The sequence below is a fragment of the Scatophagus argus genome, chromosome 11 (assembly GCF_020382885.2).
Source record: "Scatophagus argus isolate fScaArg1 chromosome 11, fScaArg1.pri, whole genome shotgun sequence".
Taxonomy (NCBI): domain Eukaryota; kingdom Metazoa; phylum Chordata; class Actinopteri; family Scatophagidae; genus Scatophagus; species Scatophagus argus.
Genome location: NC_058503.1, coordinates 17,675,482 through 17,689,708, shown reverse-complemented (window position 1 = coordinate 17,689,708; position 14,227 = coordinate 17,675,482). Strand labels below are relative to the sequence as shown.

Sequence of the window (14,227 nt, the reverse complement as noted above, 5' to 3'; positions counted from 1 at the left end):
TGTCACACCATCCATCAACTCTTAGGTTCATTTAGAAATCTCCTCAAATCCAAGTCAACAACGTGCAGAATGAAATCTCACCTGTAGCTCGCTTTACAACAGTTTTTAGCTTAGAGCATCTGGTTCTCAACTTTGTATCACCTTTTCCTGTTTTTTTTTTTTTTTGGCTTACATACAGGCTTTAGGATCTTAAGCATGTGTTAACCAAAACACATGCCAGTTCTGTCATTACACCTTCTACCTTAATTATTTGTGTGATAAGCCAACAGGTATTTGGGCTGTAGCTACCAGTATGCTTCAAAAAGGTGACAAATAAAATTTAATTTATGTTATATATATATATATATATATATATATATATATATATATATATATATATACACACACATCAAAACAATTACAATTTTAAATTGTCTCATTTCCACAGTACTGCAATAATGAAAATCAGGAAGCTTTCCAGCAAGCAATGCGAATGGTTTTTCTTTGCCAAGATTGGTAATAAGAAAGGAGTAAACATACTGAACAGAGAGTTGTTGCTTATGTGTCTGCCAAAGTGTAATTATTATTTTTTTAAGGAAAAAAATTAAACCAAGAGTGTTTTCAGGGTCATACTTTCTGTTCTTGAAGCATGTTATTAACGATGGCAGGCTTTATTTTCCTGTGTGGTGGGCATCTGTCAGCATGTGCAAAGAGCATTTAATCACATTTTTACACAATAACACAGCAGTGGCTTGACTGGAACCCCACTGGATGGTTAAGTTGTTAGCAATCGCCAACTCCAAGCCACATCTTTTTTTGAAATTATTTTTACATTTAACTTTAATCATGGAGACCTTTTTTAATATGGACAATGGAGACTTCATTATTGAATTTCACATGTGGGAGATAGGACTCAAGGTGACATAGACTAATGGCTTGCTTCCTGCACAGAAGCAGGTACAGCAAAACAGCGAAATGATGTCTGTGAGTCTCCATCAATCACAGTTAATGACATTTTGTTACGCAGAGGAAATTGTTTGGAATGGTAGAATGAACAGCTGTATTGTTTTTGTACGGTACTTTGTTAAATAGAAAATTCACAGTCGTTCAGCAGTATATTTGTTGCATGGTAATGAATCACTAGTGGAATCTAGTGGATTTGTCCATTTATACTTCGATTCATGCAAACATAAAAGTGTATGTAATACTGAGACCTATTCTAATTAGATTTCAAAGCTTTCTGCATAACCTGGTCATAACCTGGAGATTGACTTCACTCATTTTTGGGTGTAGATGTTGCTCTATCAAGTAATATATATATGTATATACGAGATGGTGCTTGATGTTCTTGTCTTTTTGCCCTTTACCTGATTACGTGGCAACATGCTCGGGCAGTTTTCAAAAAGGATCTGATAGCATTTAGGATGCCTCTCTGAGTAACAACACAGTTCACTTTATTGTATTTCAAACAAATTATGACAATTTTATGGCAAAATTTTTATTTTCAATAAAATTGTCACTGAGCAAAGAACTTAAAATTAGTATATTATAGAGTGAAATGTTCATTTTCTTGCTGTATGACAGATATTTCGCTTCTCATACTGTACTGTATTATGCTCCTCCTTTGCTATAGACCACTGAGTATATTTGAAAACACTCATGGTCAGCTGAAAATGAAGCTGGAGAAAGACAGCAGGACAACAGCCAGACATGTCATTTTCCAAACCAGAGCTTCTTTTGCTGTTGGCAAGTGAATGCAATATTGTGGTGCCCATTACAGAGAAATATACCTTCTGCAGGTTTATTTTGTCTCCATGGTGAAAGATGCAATTAAGTGCATTTGCTGACCATCCACTCTGTAAGTTTTCTACTTACCTGCTTCATCTTCTTACGTCTTACTTGCTCAGCAAACAGGGATACTAAAAATAATTCTAACTAGTATTTGAATTACAATATGGATATGCAGTTAAATGTATATCCAACCTGCTTTGCAAGGGCAATAGGTTGTTGGATATCATCGAGTGAGCACTTGAGTCTTATCTACTCAGCTTAAATTAGCATGAATGAAAGAATTGTTCTACTCTCATCTCGTCTGTGATAACTTCATTGATCAGTCAGTTGTGTCTAAAGTGGTTAAGGTTACTCCAAATCAGTGTCATGTGTAAACAAGGAAAGCTTGAGCTCTTTCAAGATCTATATCTCCATCGCAGCAGGAGGCAGAGATTATTCTCCTGTCGTGGAGTATATGTGAAGTGCACTTCTTTGTGAGGGAAGAGAGTAATTTTTCTGTAAAGGTTTTGTGGACAGACAATATCATGAGCAGAAAGCAGTGTGTGTAAACAAGACATCTTTTTTGCATGCATGCATGCATGCATTGGTCTTCATGATTTCTTAAGCTGGTTGCGAAAATATATAATGAAGGCACTGTTAGTGACACAAGGTCGATCTGTTCAGGTGCTAGGGCTCTGTAATAATTGGATTGGCTTGAGGGAAAGGTGATGGCTTCTATTTAGAAGGTGTGGGTGATCCATCAGCCTGGAATCAAAGTAGCAGTTGAGGTGGAAATTGAATATGATGTGCCACAAGCGAGCAATCACAGCTAGCCAGCAGTCCCTGCGGCTTCAAATTAACATGGGGTGCAAAGCTAATCTAGGCTAGCAAGCCCTCCAGGGTCAACTGTTTCCTAAACTGCATGTAGACTGCCATTCTCACTCATGGGAATTTGTCTGATTTGTAGAAATGAGTTTTACATTCCCTTTAAGGATCACATTGAGCCTGAAGCCATTAGTGCATGTGGGAACTGCTTTCTGTCTTCTAAATAAATCGAAAAGGTTGAGATAAAAAAAAAAAAAACTGTGTCTCACCTACAAAGAACTGATGGTGTAAAATCTATAGGGCTCTTTTTTTACTCACTAAATAATGAATTTTTACAATCTTTTAATGTGTTGTATATATATATACATATATATATATATATATACATATATATATGAGTTTGTCTTTCATTTTGTTTCATATTTTAAAGCATGACAAGCATGACTTCTCAGCGTAATGGTCCATTTTTGCCATGTTGTCCCTTCAAAAAGAGGACTAAAATCAGGTCCATCTCCTCCCCATTTACAGTGTCTATTTTGAAGTGAGAGGACTCCTCCACCTGACTCTTCTTCACTTTGCACTTCAGTGGTATTTTAAAATTGTGTGTTCCTGTCACGTCTGTAGAGTCTGTGGCAAAAAGCGTAGACTGTGCATCACTGATTTCTGCTGAGGGCAGAGATGAGGGTTGGAGGGGGATAGTGTGGCAATGGTGGTGGCTGGATGTGTTGGGGTCAGGAGCCTATTGTGCACGTTCCTCTTTACAAAGACACACTCATCACTTATGCTCACGATGGCAGCACTCTTGGAGCCTGAAGGTTCACTGTCACACAGAGCGAGACAGGTCAGCCACTCGGTCAGGAAGTAGACAGTGAAACATTATGACGCACAGAACTGATGTACAAACTGCCTGGCACCAGTGCTTTCCTTTTAAACTCCAAGTCCGACCAATAAAAGAGAATCTTACCTCATGCATTATTGTTTTATATAGCAAAAATTGAAAGATGAGGAAATGCTGCCTCAGAAACACTACATTTCTTTGCATGGTGTCACCAAAATTACCTAACTAGTCTGACATACTATTCAGACCATTCACAATGACTTCGTAACTGCTAAATATCAGTGGTAAAAAAATGATATGTGCAAGCACAAATATACAAATTAGATGCATAGAAAAGCTTTGTTGGTGCAAAAATATTTCCCAAACATCAAAGTAACTATGTTTCAAGGCTGGAAGACGCACACAGTATTGTCAGCAAGTGGGCAGAGCAGGAAACAGGGTACGCCACACTTTAATCTCAAATCAGATCTGAGAATGCTTCAATTATTAAGGGGCTTTACACCATAAGAGTGCCAGCTGTGGTGGATTAGAGTGTAAGCTGAAACATGCCGTTTGCACTTGGAATAGGTGAGGATTGGGGGGATATATGATTTTTTTTTTTTTGTACTGTACTGAATTGTACTCTGGTGTTTCTGAAGACTTGTTTACGTCACAGCATGATTTGCACCATTTTTTGTGAAGTTCTGCAGAAGCAAGTACAATGAAGAACAATTTCGTAGTTTTATTGAAACTGCATCTGTGGTCATATTTTTTAAGCAAATGACATTGCTGATTGCAGGCAGCAAACTCTGGTGGGCTGATGAGGAATCAGCACAGCTGGGCACAGTTACCAAGAGAGACGGACGGAACCTTGTGGTCTTGAGGAACAAGACTAGTGGGGTCGTTCACATGAAGGTGTACGACAGGGAGGGTCAGAGAGGTAAAGCAGGCTCACACATATCAGTGCACAAACACGGATAAAGACACAGAAAGACATACACTACCCACATACACCTATGGTAGCTTATTGCCTGCCTATTGTTGGTTGTACTTAACATTCAGGAAGAAACCCATGCCAGGTAAACAACGGGGGATGCTCACAGCTGTGCTTGCCCACTTCCGAGAACACCCGTAGCTGCTCCTGCACTGTTGGCTACAACTTGCGTAGCGACCGCATGTCTTGTGAAGGTAGGCTTCCCAAAATATGCACTCTAGAGCAGCCAATATGCTCTTATCGGCATTTTATTTATTTATTTATCATACTTATGATACTGACATCATGGCGCCCAATGTGTTGTGTTTGCTTGCTACACTTTCATAAATTTTTCTATTTTCTAACTTTAATTTTCTACCTCTAGCAGCATTCATAGTGGAAAGCAAAGAAAGAGTTTCATTGTGAAGAGAATTTGTTTATTTACTGTGCCAAAGACAATAAACTCTGAATCTTGATTTTAGACTATACGGCCTTGAACCCTTTGTTAAATGTGAAATTTACAATGCTTTAATACCTTAGTTTAGGTTTTAATAGCTAATATGTCATTCTTTAGGTGTTGACTTCTTTCTGATGTATTCCATCCATGAGGGAATCCGGGGAATCGCTCTTGACCCAAATGACAACAGCGAAGCCCTCATGCCTATCACAGGAACCCTGTTTGCTGTGGGAGTTGACTTTCACGCAGGTATGACACCATGCAATACACAGAAGGGTTTTGAGTGTCTGATATTGAGTATTAGGGAGCAGATATGACAGAGATCCACTGAAGCTTGAAGAGTTGATTTTAGTCTGGTTGTAAATGTACATACTGCATGTTATTCCTGGTGTTCTAGAGTAGAAATCTTCATATAAATATATATATATATCATTCATCAATACACATATATTATTGCTTAATATTAAACAACACACTTTTCTTCCCTTTCTTTGTTTTGTACAAATTACAAACCCTTACCCCAAACCCCCTCTCAGTCCAGAACAATAACGGGGAAGGAAAGATTTTTGTTGTAGTGGGCTCTAGCCCTTTGAATAATGGTTTGTGTGCTTGTGGAGTGCAGTGTAGATGAAAGAGTAATAAGTTCACATTACAGGGCAAGCTCAGTGTGAAACATCAAACTATTTCCTTCCAAACCTCTAAAAATTGTAATGCGAAGCAATTCCCAAGATATTGTATAAAATGAAGGGACCGGAAAGTGCATCGCAAAACATGAGCCCAGTAGCTTGTGCTGTCGTTTGTTACATCCCTGCTTCCTTCCACATAATATATATGATAAAAATGATACATTTATTACACCAACAAATGCTATGAATATACTATAAGCTGGTAGCATTCCATATATGTAATAGGTTGCCAGTGAAGCATGATAACGAAAGCTGTGTAAAGGAAATTGCATACGCACAACTGAAAACAGAAACAAACTGCATATACACAATGGCTGATATGCTAAGGATTTGCAGTAATTCTTTTAAAAAAATGCACAAAAGCAGCACCAGATAAAAAAAAGCATATTTGGGTACTTTGATGTGTATTCTTTGGCTTTCCTTTGTAGGTCTGCAAAAGCTGAGACTAGGAAATGTAAATGAACACAAATGGTTGCTCATATTTTTATATGATTTCCTACCCGACTGACTGTAGCAGAGATCAACAGACCTCTTCTGTCAGTACAGACTATTCTCTCTCTCTATGTAATGAAGGGAGTACACAATACCACAGCACTGTCCCAAGAACAGTTGCTGCATTTTTCGTACCTTTTCGTGAGCCTTTGGTATCTTCAGAGAAATCTGGTTCTCTTCTACAGAATCGACACTGTTGTGCCACTGTTACTACTGTTACTTCAGTAGTAACAAACAAACCAAACACTGGCTCCCGAGAGGTGTTTTAACAGCCACAGTGGGAAGGTTTGGACAAAGAGAGTTCTGTTGGTTGTAAATCTGGCATTTAAGCTTCTTATTTTTCACAATGAGCAAATAATTTGTTTTGCAGAAATAGTCATCTTGGTCCCTTGTCTAGCAGTCAGGTGCACTGTGCCTGTGGTGTAAAGCGTGCAGTCTCGATAGTTGGCAGCTCACGGGGAAGGCATGTGTTGGTGCTGCAGCTTGTAGCAACAGCCTCAATTTGTGTTTTTTTTTTTTTTTTTTTTTATCCATTTCTATGGGTGTTTTTATGTTAGCAAGGAAATGTTCAGTGCTGTTTTCTTATATGTTTGCAAAAAGACACAGTTATGCAGTTATGCGTGTGTTTAGATGTTCAGACGTGGGTACACAGCCTAACCAGGAGGTCACTGCATCCAATAAGAAGTAGTACTCATGGGTACTCAAGGGAAAAAAATCAGTCACAGTTTTGTGCTTTCAGTTGCTTGAAAGCACATGACTGTGCTCAACTTCAAGGGGTGTACATGCCCACTGTAACTGAGTATTTAATCACATATATGTCCTGCACTTTACACATGATTGCCGTGAGACAGTCTGCTGTCTTATAACTGTCAAGTGAGCATGAAATCTGATGCTGAATCAGAGTGACTTCAAACATTGCCAGTAATCTTGATGTGTGAGCACAGCTTTTGGAAAAGAGAAAATAACCAGAGCCCAAGCGAAAATAACCAGAGCCCAAATCAAAATCAGACCTGGCCAAAGTACAGAACAGTAACCCCCCCCATTTTATTATTTTATTACTTTGTACATGTGAACAAGCGAATGCATTACCGTGTCCTTCCAAGAGCTGCAGCGGATAGCTCACGCACATCATTTGCATGTCATTACAGAAGCCCGACTGCCAGAGCAGAACAGATGAAAGCCCTGCAGCTGTATTCTATCACAAAAGAGCTACATGTTAACAGAGTGTGAAGGTAGCAGGAACAAGGAAGTGCAAATAAACATATAACACCACCTAACCTCCTAACAACCTGCACAGAGCCAAGCTGACAGGCAGGCACAGAGATGCACTTGAAGACTGCACCATAAATAAATTGTGTACTATTTTATATGCTTATGTAATTAGACTGTAAAAACAGAAAGGGTCCATAGCAGTTTTACTGTCATCATGTTTTGCATGAAGCAGTATACTGCCCTGTAAAATTTGGCCGACAGTTGCCTTTGCTGTTCAGGCACTGCATGTCAACAAAGAGCTGTGGATGAACTGTGCGGGTATTTTCGCCATCATACTTTATAGTACCACAACACATTCGGTGAAATGGGCCGTGCTGCAGTAAAATGTGGTTTCATGAGCTTCTTTGTTTGAGGGCATAAATACTTTTGTGGAAGCCACATTCATCATTCCATTCTCTCTTGTCATCAACCGTATTGTACGCCTGGCAGGAAATGACACTGTATACTGGACAGACATGGGCCTGAACAGAATATCTCGGGCCAAACGTGACCAGACCTGGAGGGAGGACATCATTACAACTGGTATCAGTCGGGTGGAAGGCATTGCTGTTGACTGGATTGCTGGTTAGTATTGGGACTCCCCTGGTCCTCGAGTCCGGTACTGTAGACTATCAATCTGGTATTGCTTGGTGAAAATTCTGAATCATTCACAGAGCAAATGTGTGTGCTGGGTTTGTTTTAGTATGTGGGTAATTTCATGTATCTTGTGCCCATGAGAATCAGTACACCATTGTTGTATTTACACACCCGGTTATTACTTTTTTCTACACAGGAAACCTGTATTGGACAGACCATGGTTTCAATCTAATTGAAATATCCCGTCTGAATGGTGCATACCGCTCAGTGGTCATATCTGAAGGACTTGATCAGCCAAGGGCCATCGCTGTGTATCCACAGAAGGGGTAGGTCATGGCTGTCATGTCATGATGTCATTCTTGGCCCTTATCGCTCTAAAGTTTGACACATTTTATTGTGTTTGCGTTTACATTTATGTCTATTTACAAATCTACACATTGTCATTGCTCAAAATTTGGTGCTGTGATATACAGTTATCTCTTCTGGACTGAATGGGGCCAGAACCCCTGCATCGGCCGCTCCCGTCTGGACGGTTCAGACCAGGTTACCTTGGTCAACTCAGGCATCATGTGGCCCAATGGAATTTCCATAGACTACGAGGTACAGTTGCTCACAGATGCGCGCACACACGGTCATCACCCTCCTCTCCTTCCACTCAGCTCCCACACACTGTACTTCCCACCTCATCTCTTTTCTGGCTGAAATATGAATTTGCTTAAGAGGTTCAGTTTGTGAAATGGATCTTAAAATTACTTTGCAGGAAAATACATTATACTGGTGCGACGCCCGTACAGACAAGATCGAGAGGATAAACCTTGAGACAGGTGAGAGCCGGGAGATTGTATTGTCGGCAGCCAACGTAGACCTGTTCTCAGTTGCTGTGTTCGGGCCTTACATTTACTGGTCTGACAGGTAATTTATTATTTCCTTAAATGCACACACATGAAATGGCCTGCAAAGCTGCCAATACTAACCTGACACTAACCCTTCCTTTCAAAGGTCTCATGTGAAAATATTAAGCACAACAGTTTCTCATGGTGAAGGTCACTGCCTATTTTTGTAAATACTCTAAATAGAATTCAGTGTCATCGACAAGGACAAACCTGACTCACCTTTCTGTAAAATCTGTTTTGCCTTCTCTTGACCTTTCTTGCGTGACTTGAAGATCAATGACCTCGTCCCTTTTACAAGGAAGACAACGAAAAGAAACTACTATTTCTATTTTATGTTTATATTCTACATCTTGAAACATGTCAGGAACAGGTGACTGCAGTGTTACATTTTTATTTTACTCTTCTCGAATAAAATTCCCTGCCTTAATTCTGTGTCTAGCTTCTGTCATTACCCTGCCACGATAAGAAGTCAGAATACAGGATCTTTTCCTCCCTGAAGTTTACACCACATATTTCATCTCCCATCTCTCCTGTACGTCAGGGCTCACTCGAACGGTTCAATCCGACGTGGCTTCAAGACTGACACGAGTGAGGCTGTCACCATGAGGAGCGGACTGGGGGTCAACTTGAAGGATGTGACAGTCTTCAGTAGAGGCAGAGAAAAAGGTAGAGGTTTCATTTTTACAGTCTATTGATTCACACACTGACTTTTTTTTTGCTACAGTCTATGCCAAGACCATTGGTTCCCAAACTTTTTCTGTATGGCATCACTATTGTAGATCTGAATGTTTTTCGAAAACTACTGTCATAGACTTAGCTTTTCAACAAGATATTGTAAAATCCATTCTGCGAATATTATGTTGCTGCTGCACTATACCAGTGATTTTAATCTGTAATATATAGTCATGTACAATTTAAACATGATTACAAGGGGGCAGAAACTGAAACAGGAAAGTGATTGAACATCTGTTGGCTTTTGAAGGCACAAACCCCTGTGCCAGGAGTAACGGAGGCTGCCAGCAGCTATGCTTCCACCTGGGTAGTGGTCGCCGAACTTGCTCGTGCGCCCATGGCCGCTTGGCAGAAGATGGATTTGCCTGTGAACGCTACGAAGGTTATCTGCTCTACTCTGAGAGGACCATATTGAAAAGCATCCACCTTTCAGATGAGAATGACCTCAACTCACCTGTCCAGCCTTTTGAAAATCCTGCTTTCTTTAAGAATGTCATAGCCCTGGCCTTTGACTACAGTCAGAAGACAACCGGGACCAACCGCATCTTTTTCAGTGATGTCCATTTTGGAAACATCCAGATGATTAATGATGACTGGACAGGGAGATCTGTTATTGCAGAAAGTGAGTATATTTAACATGATCACACTGATTATTTTGTTATCTACTTACAAAGCCAGTCAGCATTCCCACCACACACATACACTTGCACTTACACAAACATATGCACTTTTTATACAAATGTTAAGAGCTTCACAATTGCTGCAGTATTACTGCTGTCATACTATATGTATTTTATTCCTGTTTGGCTTAAGTATAGTTTGGCACAATGTGATACAGGAGTAGCTGGCATCTTCAGCTGTGCTACATGGCCACGTAACAGTTCACACTTCACTTCATTAATACATATGTAACTGATATCCAAAGTATATTTTTTATGCACCAAGTCTATTTTCTTTTGACTCCAGTGCCCTGGTTGTGTATTGGGATGTCACATCTATAGCTTGCTGTGACACTAGGGCCAAGCAGATCCATACTGATATGATACTGACCGAAGGCTGCAGTTGCTGCTTTTGTGACATGTTGCTCTCTTTACCTGGATGGTCTGTATAAAGGAATGTTGTTATTTCAGTTTTAGCTATGTGGGAGAAGAACATTCACACCACTTTAGTAGAATATATGTGGTTATGTGGTTAATAGCATTTGCCTTAGAATACATATTGCAGGTCCCTCCTCCACTCCATTTCTTTTTGCCATTACTCTTCTGAAAAGATAATTTAATACTAAATCAGTTGGGTATAATGCCCATGTTTAAAAGCTTTCTGCTTACTGACTGTCACAAATTGAATGATGGGACCAGTCTCTCTCTATTCCTTCTCTAAATCTCAGTCAGTCTTGTCTTGATAAGCATGACTGGCGTCAGATGAACAGCAAAAGCCTCTGTTCTGCTCGGCTAGCATCCTTTGCCATTCTGTGAAGCTTCTACTGGGAGCAAAGCTCAGCACCTTCCCACCCCCTCCTCACACTGGGAGACTGGCAGAGAGTTACTGATCCACTCTCTCCAACACCCCTGCTGAGGGAGCTTTCTGCTTATTTATTTATCTTCTAGAAAAGACAAGCGTTATTAAGAACCATCTGTCTGGATTTGTAAGTGTCCTTCACACTTTGGCACTTCTGAAATGCAAAATCAGAGTGGTATAAATACCTACTTTGAGTACAATTTAAATATTTGAATCCATAATCCATGCCCAGGTAATTTTTAAGGCATAAGTAGGAAATTGTTTGTATGCATCCACACTGCATACAGCTGTGGTAGGATACTCTGACCTTCCTTGTTTCAAATTAGTGTATTTGGCATTGAGTTAAAGCAGCATGTCCATCTGGTTTATATTCCTTTTTGATTAAACCACCACCTTTAGGCAGCTTCTAACCCTGTACTGTATGCTTATAAAAGCAAGCTTCTCCTCTATTTTTCTCTAAAAGTTTCTGCATGCATCCCATCATTGAAGAAAGGTGAGGATGTTAATCATCCATATTTCCCTAATTAAACTCCATGTCCCCCATTAATTACTCCCTCACCCCAGCAACAATTTATGAGAAACTCCAAGCTGCCAGACGGCTCTTTATTGCAAACTATTAATTAGTGATTGGCTGACTCAGGTAGTGTCTTAAGTATTCTAGAGATGGTTTATAGGTCTTCAGATAAGGCGATAACAGCCAAATTTTCTATCATCGCCTGCATTTTTGCCACTAAGACAAATTAGGGGCTGCATTAACAGATAATATTGTATAAAAGCACAAAATTAGATCAGGCATAAGATATTACTCAGTGTTAAATGTTTTCAAGTTTCTTTTTAACTGTTTTGTTATCAGTGTTGTTACTCTCACAGAGGAGAAGGTGCTTCTTTGGCCTTTTAAAGTGTGGCTCTCTTTTGAAAGATAATTACTTGTTTTGTCAAACACTAAACAAATGTGATTTCAAATGGAAGAGTTACACATGAGCACATGAACAAACACATACAAATAACCTGGTGTTTAGTGTTTTGGTCTTCCTCATAATGGAAAAAAATCCCCCAGTTCGAGGCATAGTGGTCCTTCGAGAGCAATAGCTGAGTACACGACAACTCAACAACCCTGTATTATTATTCTGGCCTTCTTCTTCAGGTTGACACAGTGGAGGTCATATTCAGTATGTTAATTAAGAAAGTACTGCCAAAAACTACAGCAAATACTCAAGTGTGGATGTGGCTAGTTTTTCTGCCTGTGATCACTGTCTCTCTCACGAGGTTCTCTCCTTGTTACATGTATGCACCAAGCTGAGGAGCAGCACACACATTTTCATATTCTGTGTTTAAGGAAATTGGTTTGCAAGGAAAACATCTTCAATCACTGAGTTGCTGTTGCATCAACAAATAGCTGCCTGTCCAGTGCAATGAGGCATGAAGTCCTGTCCCTGTCAATCAACAAGGAAACTTAATCCCAAATCTAACACAATTGGATCCTGCCATCTGTTACAAGAAAAGTCAATATTTTACCTAAATCTGCCCTAGTCAAGTTTAGTGGTTCCAGATGGCAGGAAATTTGGGTACAATAAACTATGCTTGGATGTGCTGTCTGAATGAAATTACTGGTTGGAGTTTGAGCAAAGGCAATGTTTGTCTGTTGTTTTAGATGTGGGTTCAGTGGAGGGCCTGGCCTACCACCGTGCCTGGGACACCTTGTACTGGACCAGTTCCACTACCTCCACCATCACCAGAAAAACTCTGGACCAGAAACGAATCGGTGCCTTCAAGCGGCAGGCTGTGGTTATTCTCTCGGAGGAAGACCATCCACATGTCCTGGCCCTGGATGAGTGTCAAAAGTCAGTGTCTAAATGCTCTCGCTCACTCTCTCCCTCCAAATGATTATATTTTCACCTAATCTAAAAATGTCCAGACCTAAGATCAGCCTTTGATACTGTCACAACCTTCTATTTATATGTTGTTAAAGTTTCAGATACTCTCAGTTTTACTGGCACTGCCATAATCCTGCTGGAGTATGCTGATGACACCATACTCTACGTTGCTTTTGCTCTTCATTATCTTGGTGAATGAAATCTAATTCAATTTGAAAAAAAGGCTTCTGTGTAATTTTAAAGAAGTGTATGCAACAGCATAACAGCATTTTCTTATTTAAGGAACATTACAAAAGTCATGCCTTTACTTTCTTGCTAACACACAGGAAAGTCTGTGGATTTTTGTGCCAAGTATTGCAGTGAGCTGCTCTCAGATTCCCAGCCTTTAAATAAGTCACTCTTACAGTAATACAGAAGGTTGCTGCCAGAGTTTTAACTAAAAAAATAAACCTCACATTACTGTTTTTCTAAAATCTGTGCACTATCGTCATTTTAGTTTAAAAAAAGATCTTACAATTCTTGTATTTTTTTTCTTATAAATCCATTCATGGACTGTTTTGTTGATATACTGCCAAGATATGCCCCATGTAGAGCTCTCAAATCCACAGACGGCCTACTGCTCACTGTAGTAACAATGTAAACAAATGGAATTGTCTCCTTCTGGATGTGAGGACAACAACATCAGTTCAGGCTTTTAAGTGCATGTTACACCTGCCTTTTAGCCTTCCCTCTGCCTAGACTCTATTGTCACTCCACTGCCATTTTCTCATAAATATGTTTTGCCAGCTATTTGAAAGCATTATGTTTAACACTGACAGTACTGTGTGTGATTATAAGATCTTTACATTGTTTTCTAATTCAGCTTTTGTTTTTATATAAATACGAGACATTCCGGAGTTTTCTGTCACTTTTCAGTAGTCATCTTTGTGACTTTTTAGCTAGAATCCATTCAAAGGCAAAGCTCTATTTTGCATTATGCACTTTGGAGCTGTAATCTGACATATTCTAAAGTAAACTGTTTTGATGAGTCTTTCTACACTTCAGGTGTAAATGTTCTGATCTCCTCTGAGCTGATTCCATCACTTTTTGAATATCTGATGTAACAGTTTCATTTATGTGTCAAAAAAAAGCTCAGGGAAAAGATGTTTTTTGTTGTTCAAAAATAACACTTCAGCATTCCCGTCACATTTAACTTGCATATTCATGAATATAAAAATGTTACTGTGAGCAGCCTGGATAGAGTGAGTATCTTGCTTCTCCTGTTGTACTAACTTAATTAATTTCTTGACCTCAGACTATATCCTGGGTTGGCAATTTGGCACCATATCCATCCCACTCCAGAAACACTGTCAGATAATTAGAA

General features: G+C 39.6%; 1 protein-coding gene across 1 annotated transcript in view; it reads left to right on the top strand.

Annotated features, from left to right (window-relative positions):
* Positions 1–14,227, top strand: part of lrp1bb (low density lipoprotein receptor-related protein 1Bb) — a 138,246-nt gene that overhangs the window by 62,457 nt on the left and 61,562 nt on the right. The window contains exons 31-40 of the mRNA XM_046404484.1: positions 4,191–4,331; positions 4,454–4,579; positions 4,939–5,070; positions 7,701–7,835; positions 8,044–8,173; positions 8,321–8,447; positions 8,608–8,759; positions 9,282–9,406; positions 9,723–10,094; positions 12,642–12,831. Of these exons, the coding sequence (XP_046260440.1) occupies positions 4,191–4,331; positions 4,454–4,579; positions 4,939–5,070; positions 7,701–7,835; positions 8,044–8,173; positions 8,321–8,447; positions 8,608–8,759; positions 9,282–9,406; positions 9,723–10,094; positions 12,642–12,831 (1,630 nt within the window). The remainder of the gene's footprint in view (positions 1–4,190; positions 4,332–4,453; positions 4,580–4,938; positions 5,071–7,700; positions 7,836–8,043; positions 8,174–8,320; positions 8,448–8,607; positions 8,760–9,281; positions 9,407–9,722; positions 10,095–12,641; positions 12,832–14,227) is intronic.